The sequence below is a fragment of the Sphaerodactylus townsendi genome, linkage group LG05 (genome assembly GCF_021028975.2).
Source record: "Sphaerodactylus townsendi isolate TG3544 linkage group LG05, MPM_Stown_v2.3, whole genome shotgun sequence".
In the NCBI taxonomy this organism is placed as follows: Eukaryota; Metazoa; Chordata; class Lepidosauria; order Squamata; family Sphaerodactylidae; genus Sphaerodactylus; species Sphaerodactylus townsendi.
This window is the reverse complement of record NC_059429.1, coordinates 122,827,253-122,845,782: the sequence shown is the minus strand read 5'-3', so window position 1 is coordinate 122,845,782 and position 18,530 is coordinate 122,827,253. Positions and strand designations below refer to the sequence as shown.

The window sequence follows — 18,530 nt, the reverse complement described above, 5'->3', positions numbered from 1 at the left end:
CGGTCTAAATCAGTGGGTTCAGACTGACGTAACTCCGAACAGGATAGAAAGCTTGGTCTGTGTGGAACAGGCCCAGTTTTACGCTTGCTTGACTTTACCCTTTTAGCACAGAATTTGATGGCAGCATGATCCAGATCAACATTATCACCAAACAAAATTACTTCATTTGCCCCGACCTGGATAGGCCAAGCTACTCCAACCTCATCAGATCCCAGAAGATAAGCAGGTTAGCTCTGCTTGGTACTTGGATTGGAGACCTCCAAGGACGCCTAGGGTTGCTATGCAGGTTTGCAAACCACCTCTGTTGGTCTCTTGCCTTGAAAATCTTACAGGGTTGCCACAAGTTGCCGACAACTTGACAGAATATAGGAAAATCATTTCACAGATTAAAAGAAGTAGAATTTACACCTCCATTATAGACAGCTATGAAAATGTCCCTGGGTGTTTCAGCATTTCACAGATGGCATGGATCCAGCCACCCAGTTCTTCTTGATTGAATGGTATTTCTGTTTGTGAAAGAGAAGAAAGCCATTTCTGCCAGTTACTGCCTCTCACTGCAAACCCCCAAGTTTGCCCCGTGGGTCCTCAGACCCCCAAGAATAAAATTTTAGGTTGTTCAGAGGGATGCAAGCAGGAGGAGGAAGCAGTAAACTCCCGCTCTGAGAAATCCATGGATATGCAACACTACAGGAAAACAGAAAGCTCAAGCTAACAGAGAAAATACATGTGGCACGTATTAAATTCATATGACTTCCAAGACTTTTAAAAAACATCTGTATTTGCCTAATAAAATTATTTGCCATTACACAGAAGTTCTTAATTGAAAAATGTATGTATAAATATTTGCCTGTACTACACTGGGAATGGAATGCAACCTCTGGAATCCAGCTGTGACAACTGACTACTATAATGCGAGACACCAATTTGAGTATTAGAATTTCCCCTTACATCTGAATTTGGATATTCACTCTTCAAGCCATACAATTTTTTAAAAATGTAAACAAAGTGTACCAATGGGGTTTAGATCAGCAGGACATTAATATCTGTGCATTAAATCCATTGACCAGAGCTGCGATTGGGCAAAATCTATCTTTCTACAGACCAGAAAAGGGCTCCAAATTTGCAGAAAAATAGGAACTCAAAAAAATACAGTGAGGGGTTTTTAAAACCCCAAAAATAATAAAAGGAGCCCCTGTAGCTTTAGTTAAGAGAGCCCCTCAGATTCCCTGTAGCTTTAAGCAACAGATTCCATTGTAATTACAATTACCATTGGACAATTAGGATTACCTTTGAAAGCCTTCGACAATAAATTAGGATTATCATTGCAATTACCACTGTAATTACCATCCGGAATTACAATTTCTCTCAAAAAAACAAAAATCAGTTCAGCTAAATTCTTTCTTTCTTTCTTTCTTTCTTTCTTATTTATTTATTATTTATTTCATTTTATTTTTACCCCACCAATCTCCAAAGGGACTTGAGGCAGCTTACATATGTAACCATAATAAAAGAATACAATAATATAAAAGCAATACAAAAAGGATAAAAGTTAAAACCAGTTACAAATAAGATGGCATAAAACCTACAAAACAACATAAAGGAGCAGGCGAGCGTATCACACCCAGGCAAAGGCCATGGGACCATATTAAAAAAGGGGGTGCCCAGGTGGCCTGGCAGAAAAGGCCCGGTGGAATAACTCCATTTTCCAAGCCCTGTGGAACTGAGACAGATTCCGCAAGGCCCAGATGTCATCATGGAGTGCAATCCACCACACCAGGGCCAGGACCGTAAAAGCCCTGGCCCATGTCAATGCCAGGGGCCACCAACATATTCCCCTCTGCAGACTGGAGGGGTCTTTGAGGACAGTAAAAGAAGAGGTGGTCTTGCAGATATGCAGGTCCAAGACCGCTAATGGCCTTAAAGGTCAACACCAAAACTTTGAAGATGACCCGGTGCTTGACAGGCAACCAATGAAGATCTTTTAGGACAGGTGTTATGTGGTCCGGGCTAGAGGCTCCAACTAGGAGCCTAGCAGCTGCTTGCTATACAAGTTTCAATTTCCAGATCAACGTCAAAGGTGAGTTAGCGTAAAGCGAGTTACAGCAGTCTAGCCTAGAGGTGACCGTTGCATGGATCACTGAAGCCCAATCAGCCTAGGAGTGGTAAGGGGCCAGCTGCTGCACCTGATGTAGGTGGGAAAGCCATCTGAGTTGTCTTTGTGACCTGGTCCTTCAAAAGAGTGGAGTCCAGGGTCACACCCAAGCTCCTTACTGATGAGGGCCTCATCGCCAGAACTGGCAGATGGAAATTCCGCCACCAATCCCCCCAGCCAAGCCACAGAATCTCTGTCTTCCATGGATTTAATTTCAGTCTGCTTGTTCTCAACCAACCAGGTACAGTTTCTAAACAGTACTGCAGAGCCTCAGGGGAAGAGGCCGGTCAGCCCACCATCGTGAGAATGAGCTGAGTGTCATCCGCATACTGATGGCATCCCAACCCAAAGCTCCACTCCAGCTCGGCGAGGGGCCACATATAGATATTAAACAGCATTGGGGAGAGGATGGCCCCCTGAGGCAACCCACATATAATGGGGTTCTACTCAGAAACCTCCCCCACCCCGACATTACCTGCAGTCCCCCAGCACTGGAGATACGAGATCATCCAATCACAAGCTATTCCTCAGACTCCAGCGTCGGCGAAAACGTGGACCAACAGGTCATAATCAACCATGTTGAACACTGCAGTTAGGTCCAATAATACTAGCAGCATTGACCCACCCCAATCCAGCTGGAGACGTAGCTCTTCCTCAGTGGTGACTAACATGGTCTCTGTCCCATGACCAGCACAGAAGCCAGACTGGAGGGGATCTAACACTTTGGCTTCATCCAGGAAAATCTGAAACTGCTCCACAACCACTCTCTCAATTACCTTACCCAGAAACGAAAGCTTCAAAACCAGGCAGTAAGCGGCCAGATCAGTTTGATCTAACGTTGGTCTTTTCAAGAACGAGCAGACCACCGTCTCTTTCAGCCGCCATGGAAACACTCCTTGCTCAAGGGCAGGGGTCTTCAAACTATGGCCCTCCAGATGTTCATGGACTACAATTCCCATCACTCCTTCCAGCATGGCCAAGTGGTAGGGCTCATGGGAATTGTAGTCTCTGAACATCTGGAGGGCCATAGTTTGAAGACCCCTGCTCAAGGGAGAAGTTGACAATTTTCAACAGGGGACTCCGCAACACGGTCTCGCTGGCCTTCAGTAGCCAGGAAGGGCACAGGCAGCTGTGAAATCTACAACAGCAGCAACAATAATAATTCCAAAGCATTCAGAGAGCTTTGTCACAGACATCCATTCCTTCCTCTCACTTTAACAAGCAAAAGTGACCCACCGCTGAGTCCAGGCCAACGTGAAGCAGCTTAATATTGATACATTAATCCCATCATCATTTTAGCTCACAGTACACAGGTGCTGGATTGAAACATAGAAGGGTTAAATCACTACACAGGTTAACCAATACTGTGCCTTTGTAGCCTAAAAACAATTCTAGACCTATACCCACAAATCCCAGAGCTTTTGGGGAGGGGAGCATGGAAAGGAAAATGTTGCAGATGGACACACCCTCAACACTCTAGGAATTCTCCCAATCTCTATGGTTAAGATCATAGGGGAATTCTTAGATCATTGTGGGAGTAGGCTGTGATGTCACCCCCCCCCCCAATGTTTATCTTATTGCTCACTAGGTGTAGTGCAGGCAGTTGACAGCAGGTGCATGAGTTCACCTATCTGGGCACGCATCTGGGAAGAGTAAACCTAAGGGTGTATTCCACGCTACATATAAAGTAGTTAGACTACAATTCCTCTTCCCAGTCAGTCCTACAATCTGTAGTTCTGTGAAACGGCTAGGAACCTCTAACAGAATCCTCGCTATCTCAGACGGCAATTCTCAGGATCCATCGGCTGAGCCCATGACAGTGCAAATGTTATGAAGTCAATACAAGTTCAGAACTTAGACATGTTCCTCTTAAGTACTCATACCCGGTTTCTCAAGTATGTTCAAGTCAAACCAACACCCAATGAGCATCCTGAACAAAATACAGGCAAATATATTGCTTCAGCTTTTCCTTGGAGAAAGAAACGAGATACAGTCATTTACATGCCAATGATAGAAGCTTGTGAGCCAAGAAAGGGTTGCTGAAGTGGTTGGTGCTAACAGCAATTCAGATATAGTAGGTACCTGCCTGTTGTTGTTGCTCTGCTGTGCCGAGATGACTCGGAAGCTTTTCTCAAGACTGGTCTGACATTCCTAGCAGTTTACTGTTAGCAAAACTACTTAATTTTTTATTTATTTATCTTATATATTACTGCTGGGAAGGTGGGAGTTGTAAGGGTGGATTTTTAAAGTTCTGGTTTCATATTTAGTGTGTTTTCCTCATTAGCTCCTATGCTGGGGGAATCTTATAGAATCATAGAATTGGAAGAGACCACAAGGGCCATCAAGTCCAACCCCCTGCAATGCAGGAACACACACTCAAAGCACTCCCGACATATGTTCATCCAGCCTCTGTTTAAAAACCTCCAAAGAAGGAGACGCCACAATTCTCTGAGGCACTGCATTCCACTGTTGAACAGCCCTGACGCTCAAGAATGTTTAGGTGGAATCTCTTTTCCTTCACCTTGAATCCATTACTCCGTGCCCTAGTGTCTGAGGCAGCAGAAAACAAGCTTGCTCCCTCCCTTCAAACAGTTAAACATCCCTTCAAATAGATAAACATGGCTATCATGTCACCCATTAACCTATGGTTCTCCAGACTAAACATCCCCAGCTCCCTAAGCCTCTTCGTAGGACATGGACTCCAGACCTTTTACCATTTTGGTTGCCCTCCTCTGGACCCGCTCCAGCCGGTCAATATCCCTCCCAAACTGCGGTGCCCAAAACTGTACACAATATTCCGGGTGAGGTCTAACCGATGCATAATAGAGAGGAACAATTACATTCCTCAAACTTGACACTACACTCCTATTGATACAGCCCAAAATCGCATTGGCTTTCTTGGCCGCCGCATCACACTGCTGACTCAAGTTTATGGTCTACTACGACTCTCAGATCCCTTTCACATGTAATGTTGTCAAGCCAGGTGTCACCCATCCTATATCTGTGCATTTCATTTTTTCTGCCTAAGTGCGGTATCTTACATTTATCTCTGTTGATATATCAGGGGTTGAAGTTTCTTACACAGAAAATAGCACAGGTAGAAGCTTAACATCCTCCTCTACATGTGCCACAATCCCAACAGGAAACAGGACCCCCATTTCTGGGAGGTCCAGAATTCCCAGAACAGACCTCTCAAAATGTCCCAGTGGGAAAAAAAGTTTTAGAGTGGAGCAGGTTCTTCTCTTGGTTTGTGCTGAAACCAGAATAAAATAAGAGTAACAGACTGCAAATTACAGAAAACTCTTCCTTTCCTCCAAGTTTTCTGATAAACCAGGAAAGAGGGGGCTGTAGAAAACACAACCAGAGATTAAATAGTAAGACAAGCCTAAATTTGAGGGCCACTCAGAGGTACAAAACTCCCACCCAGACTGGCTGCAGGCTCTGTTCTCTTGCTGGGCTGTTGCTCAGTTCCCCTGGAAAACCAATAAATGCTTTATTGAATGGCTATGTAATCTGTTCCTTATCTGGAGAATTCCTTGGCCAGGTTCACCTGACCTGATCCTGCTTGGGGCACATTTATCTGGGTGATGCAACCTGGGCTCTGTCTGAACAGATCTCCCACGAACACCACAACTCAAGACATAATGTCAAAAAACTCCATGCAAAAGCATCGGCACGCACATTACCACAAAAGGACGGCCGGCAAAATTATTACAATTTAGAATATCACTACCAAGTCTTTGAAATGAAAAACAAGCCCTAAAATAGACTGCCAAAAATTGACAGTATGATTCCAATTTGTGGATGATACTTTTACAAATTGGAGCCATGGTGAAGAAGGATTCTTGTCATTTTTGAACCACCTTAGAAGTATCTACCTTAACATTCAACTCACCGTGGAAAAGGGAAAAGAGGGGAACTTGCCATTTTTTTAATGTCATGGCCATCCGCAAAACAAACCAGCAATGGAGCCACAGAGACTATAGAAAATTGACCCACACAGATCAATATCTACACAGAAGCTTTAATCATTATCCACAACATAAAAGGGTTGTAACCCAAACTCCGGTAGACTTGGCAAAAAGGATCTGCAAACCTAACCTTCTCATTAATTAAATGAATTCTCCAGATTGGGCTCTGTAAGCAGTTGGCTACCCCACAACAGAAATCAGAAAAGCTATAAAACACGCAGAGAAAAATGCACGGCTGAGAAAAAAACAGCTCCCCATGCGGAAGGCATTTCTACCGTACATCAAGGAAATCACAGACTGGTTGAAAGACTGGTGGAAAAACATAACCTTCAAACAGAAAATACATCAAATGCTACAGCCAGCAAAGGACAAGAGAGACCCCCTTACATTTGCAGGAGTCTATCATATACCATGTACCTACAGACAAGTATACAAAGGAAGGACTAAATGAGGCATTCTGACAAGAACATGAAAAGAACATAAAAGGCACTGCAGACTAAACCAACCTGATAAATCAGCAGTAGCTGAACATGCTCTAACCCAAGTCAAATATAGGATCTTATTTGATGACACAGATGCTTGACAACTCCAACAGAAATCCACAAAGGCTGAGACTGTTTCAACAAAAAAGAAGTGAATCTGAAAAAAACAACAAAACCTGGCTACCAGTTCTAAAAAACACCAAAAACAAAAACATGGGGACTTTTAAAACTCCATTCGACAACCCGCCAGATAGAACAAATTCCTTCCTCTCCCCAGCTCCTCCCCTCCCCTCCCACCACTTCAGTCTGAATTCTGAGATGAGCAACACACCAGGATACACACATACAAATGCAACTGCAAATGAACTCTACCCAGATACAGGCAAAAGCACCTTATCCCCCTTCAGGGTGGACTTGTTTTAAATTACTAGTGATTCTCTTGATGGTCTACTGTTCATATTTATAACCAGACAAAGGTTTCATTTTTAGAATAATATTTTCATATTAGCTTTACAGTTATATCAAAAATACAGATTTGATTGCACAATTAGAAACACATAGATAATTATGAAATCATTGACAGGTTAACTTCCTCCAGTTTCATTCGGGCCACCAGTTCTTGCGTTCCTTGGCTGCAGCATTCGCAGTTTGCACAAATGCCTGCCCCGCCCATAGGTAAAGAATTTAATTAAAATATGTTCTTTTTTAATGACCTGCTATCATTGTAGATTTTCTCCACCAGGGAGAGAATGATATGATAGACCTCAGGCTGTAAACACAAAAATTCCAAGACCTGTGGGCTGTTTGGCTAAAAGGGGGTTAATTTCCATTTTTCCTGCTTGCCCCTCCCTCTTCACACTTAGCTCCTCGTGCTAGTCTATTTTATTCCCAACCATCTTATCTCCATTGAAATTCTTGAGACTTAGCACTTAAGAGATAAGGGATTGGTTCTGTGTACACAGATTTGAAAGTGAATAATGAGATTAAAGTCTCTTCTCAACTCTGTATATTTATTTTATAATACTGTTGCTGCAAAGAGGCATGCTATCTCTGCAAACACAAATTCAGTTTTCAGAACTACAATACCAAGCATCAGTGACCTCCTGACCTAGACGGAAAACAGCCCCAAAATAATCTTACAGCAACCTCTGAGAGTGTGTGACACTGTGAGTGGATCAATGGAATTCATAAACACTGCATGAATATACAGCCTCATGCCACATAATTAAAAACTAATCCTTAGTTTTTGATGAATAATCTTTGGACAATAATGTATCTTAAACAGAAAACTACCATTAGATTTTTTTCTCAAGGAACATTTTACTTTTTTAAAAATCCAATTTAAATTTAAAAATCCATTTTAATAATTGTTTTTTTTAATCCACCCACCTACCTCAGAGGTGGACAAAACAAATAACCAACTACTTAAAACACTCCATACTGTGCCATAGAGAGAACCACATCTCACCGTGACATGCTTCTGAAGATGCCAGCCACAGATGTGGGTGAGACGTTAGGAGCTAAAACTACCAGACACAGCCACACAGCCCAGAAAACCCACAACAGCCAGTGCACAAAACAGTCCAATACAAATTTAAAACCTATAAAATCAAATGAATGGCTTTTTATTAGGGTTTCCTGTACATAATTATTAAGTGGCCCAAAACCAGTAAAAGTCAGCTGTCGTAAAGAAAGCGAAACCTTCAAATTAAAAATTTCTTCCTTGACTGATCAACTTCAAAAGCTCCACTATAATGCAATCTCCTAGTGCAATCTCTTGTTATACGAATCTCTGATTCCCTCAAAGCAACCATGGTTGTGTGAAAGTGGGACTACTGACTAAACAGCCCAATCCTTTGGAGGGGAGGGTGAACGGGCTTATGGAGCCAACGTGTTTGCCAACCTCGGTGGCATAAATGAAGTTTATGCCGGTGGGAAGGTGAAGCACAGGTGGGTGGCACCCAACCAGTAATGAGATTCAAATAATTTAACAACCAGTTCTGGTGGTGGGATTCAAATAATTTAACAACTGGTTGTTTACAAGCACCATTTTAACAACCGGTTCTGCCGAAGTGGTGCAAACCGGCTGAATCCCACCACTGCACCCAACCCCTAAAGAGCCACACCGGCCTAAACTTGGTGTTTACATCCTGCCTTTTGTTTGTTTGTTTGTTTGTTAAATTTATATACCGCCCCTCCCCCGAAGGGCTCTGGGCGGTGCACAACAGCTAAACAAACAATAAAATACACAAAATACAGAATAAATAGAATATTAACTATAACTTTAAAATAAAACCCTTTAAAACACAGCGTACAGTACAACATTTTTGGCGTCCATTAAAATCGGCATTAAAACCCTCCCAAGGAGGGGGAACAGTGGGTCCCAAGATGTTAGGGACCCAAGATGTAAACAAAATAAAAGCAGAAAGAGGGAGGGGACACCAATCAGCAGCTGCCCCCCCAAAGCCCGGTGGAACAACTCAGTCTTACAGGCCCTGCGGAACTCACCAAGATCCCGCAGGGTCCGGACAAATGGAGGAAGAGTGTTCCAGCAGGCAGGGGCCAGGGGCGTAAAGGCCCTGGACCGAGTGGAGGCCAGCCGCATCATTATTGACTCCTACTGCTGCCCAAAAGCCCTCTGGAGGCAGTGCAGAACTGCGCCAGCAGAGCCGTCCCCAGCCGCCACGGCCTCCATCTTGGGGTTTACTTCCTCTAAAGTGGGAGCCATTTGATTTGGAGTTTGGGCTGGTAAACTGGAGAGAAAGAGCTGAAATCCCCAAGAAGCTGAAACCTCTCCCAAGGGGTTTTGCTATTTTACTCAGGTTTTAACTGGATTAAAAAAAAACTACTATTGTAAAACCACCTTGAACAATAAAAAGGCAGGATATAAATAAACTCCCCTTCCCTCAACTGCTAATGCCACGGCCCCTTATTTCACAGTGATGTCAAGACTGGGGGTAATCCCCATCAGGAAAAAAAAACAGCTGAAAAGCAACTCGTGTAGAGGTGGGGGTGACGCACATCTCAGTCAAGAAGAATGTTCCGCTCCCACAATGCATGAAGCATTTTAAATCTCCATCTCACCCCGACTTATACAAACTTGGTAAAATCCAATCTTATTGGTCTACTGCATTATCCTTGGTGCATTGGGGGGAAAAGAAAAAAATACGACCAAAGGGGGTTTGGTCACAGAACAGCCCACCGTGTTTGCTCCAAATCCAACAACCACCTTAAAAATAGATTCTGTGGGCTATTTTGGGTAGAAACTCTCTCAGGCCAAAGCCACCCACAGTTGTACTGCTGAAGCCATACTTAATTCAAGCCCAAAGTCGCGGCAGATTCTCTCCCAGCTCCACAGCAGCAGGAATATTTGAAAAGAAACGCTCCCAATTACTTGGAGCCGTGATGCAGCCATAAGTTGCATAACACACCAGTGGTATTTTGGCATTTCGAAATGACTACGTGCACGATTCGGCGGTAATTTCGCCCCAGGTGCTAGAGAGGGACCGTCCGGGCAGCCCTGAAATAGTTGTGATGCCGGCCCCATTCACTGGCCCCCAAGTTGCCTTCCTTGTGAATCAAGGTGGCCCTTCAGTCTCAAAGCAATATTACCCAGCTGGGCTTCCTTTAATTCTACATCTGGTGCATCTCCCAAAACTAACATCCAACTTTTTAAACAGAAGGTTTTCACTTATCCGTACAAGGATCATCTATATTCTTTCACGGCTGGGCAGACATCCCATTAACTGCTTGTTTTTATAGTCTCAAAAGAAATACACTGGTTTTTTTTTCTTCAGCATCCAAGTGGCTGCTCGTGCCTGTTAAGCACCATATACCGTGTGGTCCAATCGAGCCTGAAATACACCCTGCACTTCTACAAACTGCAGATTCAGAGCCCTACAATCATGCCCTACAATTACCTGTTCCTGCATCCCTTTCTCCTCCCTGTTTTTGTACCGAACATCTAGCCTGATGAAGAGTTCAGGAGAACTCAGAAGTTCACTCATTTTGCGATATTTTGCATGTCCTAACAAAAAGTTACAGCTTTTTTAGGAATGCTTCTGTAGAACAACATAGCTACTGTACACAGGAATTCAAAAAGGCACTGATGGATTAGGAGTGATTTCTGAAAAACCTTCCCTCCCTCTGAAGACTTCCAACTCTCACCTTACCATGTTCTTAGAAGCAACATTTCTGGGAGCGTTTTGAGATACAGCCGGAGAGGGAAGTCAAGGAATCCCATTCCGGTACGAATCTTTTCCAACAGCAGAGATTTACTGCAGGATTCAAGGGCCCATGTTGTGCCCAGGCAATTCCGAGATTCCTGCAAACACACTATGAAAGCAATCAACCTCCCCATTGTCTGTTCCTCCAGCATCTGGTGCTCTGGAGGAAGGGTGCCTATGACAAGGGATTTACATGGAGCCATCTTGTCTAATATGGAACAACTGATGTTTCATCTGCACAGACCAGTCATATGGCAACAAAGCACTCAGACACCAAAACGAAACAGCATTTCCATTGTATTGTCGAAGGCAGATCCTCTGAAGATGCCAGCCACAGATGCAGGCAAAACGTCAGGAGAGAATGCTGCTAGAACACGGCCATACAGCCCGGAAACCACACAGCACCCCAGCATTTCCACTGTTTTGTTTCTAAGAGGGAAGGGACACATAGCCAGAGGTTGATTCCGACCGCCCCACATTTCTCCTTCTCCAGAATCAGGACCCTGTACTTACCCCTAATTTCCCACCCCAGTTTGGAGGCGTTCCCTCCCCACTCACTCTGGCGTGTTGATCCAGATGATATCCAGGTGGCAGTAATAAATACACTCCTTATCCTTGTAGGTGTAGCAAGTACAGCGCTTGGCTCGGTGGTGTGCGTCTCCCAGGCCAGCCACTTCTGCTGTGCCGCTAGCATTGCTGCTCCAGGTAGATAACAGCTCCCCTGTCGGTATCTCGTTTTCTTCACTCTCTTGCTCCCGGAGCCCCGGAGACCTCAGCCCACGGATGCTGCCACCACCCGGGGACAGCAAGGGGTGAGAGATTGGAAGCAGGAAGACTAGCGGCCAGGGAGAAAAGAAAAAGTGTTAAATTAGAGAGGTGCATTTTTAGCCACCGCTACCCCACCACTGGTCTTGGACAGGCAACTGTGGGTATTGATTAAGGAGCAGAACTTGGGGGGATAATTTATAGGCTGTTACTAAAAATCTCAAACAAACACCAGCTTGTAGAAAGACAGCTCTAACAAACTCTAGCAAAATGTAATGCTGTATCCACATAAAATAACAGAGACTCAACATGCTAAAGTTGACAGTAATTATAATTGCAGAGGGAAAACAGAGGAGAAAAAAGGCATGAAGAAAAACAAAACTCTGTAATCAGGGCATCCAGAAAAGCATTCCAAATTGCATCAAATTTCCATGCTTAATAAATGCTTTTTTTAAAAAAGGGGGAAAAAGCCCAAATTGTTAGGTGGTATAAATTAGAAGCCAAACAGCGTACGTTCTGGTGTTCCGTTCTTCAACATTTGTGTTTAACCACCGTGAAAGGGCAAATGAACCCCCAAACTTATGTACTTTCTAGATGCCAAACATTATGAAATAATCGAAAGGTTCATTACGTAAAATGAACAGCCCTAAGAAACCATGCTATGTAGGGATAAAACTTCTCAGAAAGGTGTTACCTAACAGCCAACAAGCACGAGGTGAATAGCAGCCTCTCGCTGGCATGCAGATTTCGAAGGGGATCAGAAGGCACCTGTCCACAGCAGGAGCAGCAGTATTTTAGGGTGTTGACGAAACAGCCCACAATCTTACAGATAAATGCAAAAATCATCCTCTGTACGTCACAGCAAAAGAGCCCGGGAAGGTGGGGGAATGGCTGTTGGCCAGGACTGTGACAAGCTTTGATGAAAGTAAGTTCAAACGATGTTATATATAGTTTCAGGTGAGTAGCCATGTGGGTCTTCTGTGGAAGAGCATGAATGAAGATTACAGATAAACAAGAGTTTTGGAGTACAAGCTTTCCAGAGCCAACACTCCCTTTGTCAGATCTGATAATGGGACCTTTGACTATTGAAAATCTTCCTATTTTATAGATAAAAGCAATTCAGACGTTTGCCTGAGAAGTAACAGCAACCATATGAATCTTCAAAGCACTTCTAATAGTAATATTCACAGGCTAGCAAGGTAGGTCCTGCATTATTATCTTCACATCACCAAGACTGAACAGCTCACCTAAGGACACCTAGCCACTTTCTGGCAGGGGCCAAATTTGAAGTAGGGACTTTCCAACTCTCACTCCTGACCATCATAACTACATCACAAGGAATTAAAACGTGATCCTAAACAGAGCTACGTGTGCAGTACGATGGTCAACATGTTTATTCAAAAGTGCATTGCATTTAGCACAATAGGGCTTGCTGCCTAACAAGCATGCTCAGATTGAAGCTGAAATCTAGGGACGTCAATGGGCTTATAGAGATGCAACTTAGTGTTAAATTGCACTATGAAACACACTTTTGGTCAACATTCTACCTAAACCAACTCTACCCAAACATACATTTCAACTCTTCAAAACGACTTGGAAATATTTCTCCATTTTTTCCAAATATTTTGTTCTCTTCATCAGTCCAGAATGTTGGATTTCCCCTTTTGGAAAGTTATTAATAATCTTGCAAATGTATAGTTTAGTGGTATCTATTGCCAACTGACATTTTTATGCAGGTGTAAACATTCAAAGGCTTCCACAATACATTCAAAGGTGTATTTGAAAACTACATATGTCAAAAAAAGAATTAATTCCTGAAAAATTGTGGTTGAGTTTTCACTATTCATATTAACTCTGTTACATTCTACAGTCCCTTGTTTCTTTCCAGAAATAAGCAGAAATTTAGCAGCATCTTAAATATTAACAAAATGTTAACCAAGCATGAACTTCTGTGTATGAGAACTCACTCCATCAGATGTTTAAGAAATCCCAATAAAAATATACTATGGTATATTTTAATATACTGTAGTAAAATAATAATATACTATAATAAAATACTATAATAAAAATATACTATAGTATCAAAATACCATACATACATATTGAAATAACTCACCCTAGTAATAATTACATTGTTATTGTTAGATTGTCCTTAACATCACACCGAAGGAAAAACAAATGTGCGTTTGATCTTGAAAGTTATTAATGCTACTACTGCTCCACACTGCAAATCGACCCACAGCTGGGGAAACCCCATAAATATCAATGAGATCTCTACAGCCTTAGGCTGTGAATTTCCACACCCATTATAGGCAGCAAATCCCGCTACTTTCTTGGGTATATATCTAAACTGACCACTGCAAAATCAAGCTCTTCTTGGTTAGTGCTACTGAAAAACTGGGTGATCGAGAAAAATATTAATACAAGGCCTACTTTTCAAGGTTGTTGTGAGACTTTTGGCGATCGCATCAGAAGTGCTTTTGAAGGCTGGTGGTACTACTACTATGGCAAATTTCTATAGTAATTTACTTGGAAGTCATTTCCATCCAGCTTGCAAAGAATGCTGCTATTCTTAAACGGCCCCAAAGCTTCTGCAGTGTGGTAGAGGAGATGGTGGTTGTACTCACCTTTAAGCTTGAGCAAATCGCTTTAAGGACACCCCTAAAAACCCTGCTCTTCGTCTGGGCAGACGTTTGATCCCCTCTGAAATCCGCCTACCAGTGGACTCTGCAAAAGGCTTTTGATGCTAAGATCCATAACCACCCCCACCACGCCAACCCTTTTACCTGTGCTTGATGTAATTGTAAGTCCCCAAAGTATCAGGAATCGCAGCTCCATGAAACCCAAATTGCAAACTTCTCAACTCGTGGAAGGGTGGGGGGGAGAGGAGAAATTTCCCCCCAAGCAAAACTGCTCCCGGCAGAAGAATCCCGGGCTCTTCTTGTGCAAGCCCTTCTTGTTATTCCCACGCGCCGATGACCTTTTGAGGACCGCGGCTAAACACACACACACACACCCCTTTTGTGCAGAAACAGTCCTTAAGAAAGGGAACGGGGTGGTCGGAAACCCCAAAGGCGCTCCATCGCTCGCCTCCTCTTTAGGTTTCGCTGCAGACCCCGCAATCCGATTGGGAAACGAAGCGGTGGGATTTCCAAAAAAAGGACGCCAGCCCCCACCGGGAGTCCTTCCTGGGGGCTTTTTCCGCCTCCCGCACCGTATTGCAGCCGCGGCAGCACCAGCAGCCGAGCGAGACGCGCCGCGACTGGAAACCGAGACGCCGCTTGCAAAAACGCGCTCTGCGCTCCCAGCCACCCATCACTGGTCCCCAGCGCGGCCTGAGGCGAGGGGCGCGGCTTGTGGGTCCGGGGCGGGGTCTGGCCAAGGTTCTGCTTCTGATTGGCTCCTCTGGGTCCTGAGATTTGCATAAGCGGAGCGGGCAGATGTGAGCAGACTCACACCTAGGGGAGGGGGAGAGGAGAGGAGGAACCACGAGGTTTCAGGTGCCTGTGCCGCTCATAGCTCTGTGCCATTGAACAGGTATTCGGAAATGCAGGGATGACACCTGCAGTCTACTCGGCCAGGTGCATTTAATTAATTAATCTACAATATTGAAATAAATGCCCTTTCTTAATTACCTTGTTATTGGGGTGCTGTGGGGTTTCTGGGCTGTAGGGCCGTGTTCTAGCAGCATTCTCTCCTGATGTTTTGTCTGCACCTGTGGCTGGCATCTTCAGAGGATCTCAGATCAGAGGTGTTCCTCCCATTGGGCAAAGTGGGCAGTTGCCCAGGGCGCCGCGGGGGGGGGGGGGGGGGGTGCAAAAACTGCAGGTTCATTTGTGGGATTTTTTGTATTTTCAGTGTTTTTCCAATTTTGGCCTGCAGAGGGCACAGTTTCTAGGCTAGCAGCACCAAAATTTCAGGGATTTTTTGGGAAACTCTCCTGATGATATTACCCAGTTTTGGTGAGGTTTGGTTTAGGGAGTCCAAAGTTATGGATTCCCAAAGGGAGTGCCCCATCCCCCCCATTGTTTCCAATGGGAGCTAATAGGAGATGGGGCTACACCTTTGAGGGTCCATAACTTTGGACCCCTGAACCAAACTTCACCAAACCTGGGTGGTATCATTAGTAGGGCCTCATGAAGATACTCTGAAATTTTGGTGCTGCTATTTTAATAATTGCACCCCTGACAGCAGGCACCCCCTAAATTTCCTCAGATTTTCCTTTTAAATCCACCCCCTTCCTGCCAATGCTTGTTTTCTTTCTTTCTTTTATTCTCTCAATGCCTAATAAAGGGTGGTAGTAGTAGTAGTAGTAGTAGTAGTAGTAGTAGTAGTAGTAGTAGTAGTAGTAGTAGTAGTAGTAGTAGTAGTAAATCCCCACCCTTCAGCATGGATTTAAAGGGAGAATCTGAGGTCCCCAGTTTTAACATTGAAAGGGATGCTGTTTCAGGATGGGGGAGAATCCACCTTGCACAAATAAGATCACTTTTCAATAAGTTAAAGCGTTTAACTAGGACCCTGTAAGATTCTCCCTTTAAGGTGGATTTAAAAGGAGAATCTCGGCTCCTAGTTTGGGAAACACCATTGAAAAAATAATGCTGTTTAAGTTGGATTCCAGCATCACTTGTTTAAAGTAGGGAGCCCAGATTGTCCATTTTAAATCCACCTTTAAAGGGAGAATCTGGGGTCCCCAGTTTAAACAACATTGAAAGTGATGCTGTTTCCAATTGGGGCTGGATACAACACCATAAAATGTTTTCATAGCAGTCATAAAACATTTTGAAAGCATTTTGAAAATGTTTTCAAAAAATATTTCTGCTGTGTGGCATGGCCCATTGCTGTGTTCAGATTTGTGAGTTTGGGCATGTTCTATAATGTGATGGTGACTTTGAAACGACCTGGTGGAAAAAATCATTGTTTGGTCACGGTGGGAGAGGGTGGCCACCCATGGGGGGGGGGCATCAAACTCAGGGTTTGCACAGGGCTCCAGTTTGCCTAGATATGCCACTGTCGCAGATCCTGTGAAGATGTTGGCACAGATGCAGGTGAAACGTCAGGAGAGAATGCTGCTAGAACACGGCCATACAGCCTGGAAACCACACAGCACCCCAGTGATTCCGGCTGTGAAAGCCTGTGACAAAACATTGTTATTGTTAAAGTCCTTAAAGTTGCACAAAAAGGAAAGACAAATTCTCACAAAACAAGTCAGGATACTATTCTCTCTCTTTCTCACGGGTCTAACAGCATCTTGAAAACACGGGAGGGGAGGGGAGGGAAGCGGGGGTTCCACAATATGGCAACCCCAGAGGACCTGAAGGCAAGAGAGATTCAGCTGTTGCTTTCCATTGCCTCCCTCTGCACAGCAGCCCTAGTCGTCTTTGGCTATTTATTTATGATATTTGTGCCCCCACCTCATACTAGCATCCCTAGGCTGCTTACGAAGATGAAAAATAATAAAAAGCCCAACTTAAGTGCAAATCAGGGATGACCCTTCTTAGCTTCCCAAATCTGACAAGATCCAGCTAGCCTGGGGTACTCCTGCATCCATTCTAAACAAGTTGGATTTGGTCAGCCGTGCATCCTGTTGCAAGACTAGAATTGCAGATTTTTTTTAACTTTGCCACTATGTCTGTAAAAAAAGTATACATTGGTTTGCGTACACTGTCCATTCAGATACGCTGATGTGAGAACAGATCAAGACTGAAGAATCATGTTCTTGAGGCTCCTGTTGTCCAACATTACACTGAGGCTGGACATTCTGAAAAGGATTTACATTTTTTGGTCTTGTGAACTCTGAGCCCTCATCGTTATAATTACATGGACGCTCAAAGGATCCTTGCCCAACAGGAAGTGAAATTTGTACACTGGTTAAAGATGATGACTCCACCAAGGTTAAATACCAATATAGTTTATAGTTATTTCTTATAGATCAGGGGTAGGGAACCCTTAACACTCAAAAAGCCATTTGGACCCATTTTCCACAGGAAAAGAAAACACTTGGAGCCACAAATAATTTTTGACATTTAAAATAAAGATAACACTGTATATAATGAGTTTTTTAACCTTTTACTCCGCTCATTCTGAGAAGCGCATGGATGCGTCCGCCCTGCTGCCTGCAGGGCGGGCAAGGATGGGGCCAGCGGCTCGCCTCGGCCGGGCCCAACGGGCAGGCGAGGGTGGCAAGCCGGGCAATTGGTGCGCCTTCATCTCTGCTGCCTCGCAGGGCAGGTAAGGCAAGGTTGAAGCCAGCTGCTTTGCCTTCGCCGTCAGCCAGGAAAGCTCTCGCCCCTCATCTAAATGGGGCGGACGAGGGGAAGCACGCTGCAAGCAGCCCTCAGCCAACTGCCGGCCTCACTCGCCAAACGGGCGGGCATGGAGAGGAAGCCCACGGCGCGGGCTCCAGCCAGCTGCAGGCAATTATGACCTCGCCTTCTGCTGTCTGCAGGGCGGGCAAGGATGTAGCCGGTGGCTCGGCCTCACTGGCCGCCAGGAAAGCACCCGCCCCGCTTGAACAGGGCAGGCGAGAGGGGAAGCTCGCGGCGCAACCCAGCTGGCCGCGGGCAATTGGTGTGCTTGCCCTGCTGCCTGCAGGGCGGGCAAGGATGGGGCTGGAGGCTTGGCTCGTGGAGCCACAGTGCAAGGGCAGAAGAGCCGCATGCGGCTCTCGAGCCGCAGGTTCCCTACCCGTTATAGATGGTTTGTGTGATCATGTCATGTATCTTTGTACTGTCAACATGTTTATGGACAGGTATTGCCACTTTCTGTGTACTTAACCAGTGGTGGGATCCAAAAATTTTAGTAACAGGTTCCCATGGTGGTGGGATTCAAACAATGGCGATGAGTGCCAACAACTGGGTTCAAGCGGGCACCCACGGTGTATCGGCATTCCTGGACGGGGCTGAGGCAAGGATGCAGCCGCTGCGCCGGTCCTTGG

At 44.6% G+C, this 18,530-nt stretch overlaps 1 protein-coding gene across 1 annotated transcript in view; it reads right to left on the bottom strand.

The window, feature by feature from the left end:
* Positions 1 to 14,893, bottom strand: part of EDN3 (endothelin 3) — a 51,057-nt gene extending 36,164 nt beyond the window's left edge. The window contains exons 1-2 of the mRNA XM_048495712.1: positions 14,383 to 14,893; positions 11,390 to 11,666 (exon numbers count right to left, since the gene is read on the bottom strand). Of these exons, the coding sequence (XP_048351669.1) occupies positions 11,390 to 11,666; positions 14,383 to 14,434 (329 nt within the window). The 5' untranslated portion in view covers positions 14,435 to 14,893. The remainder of the gene's footprint in view (positions 1 to 11,389; positions 11,667 to 14,382) is intronic.
* Between the last annotated feature and the right edge of the window lie 3,637 nt (positions 14,894 to 18,530).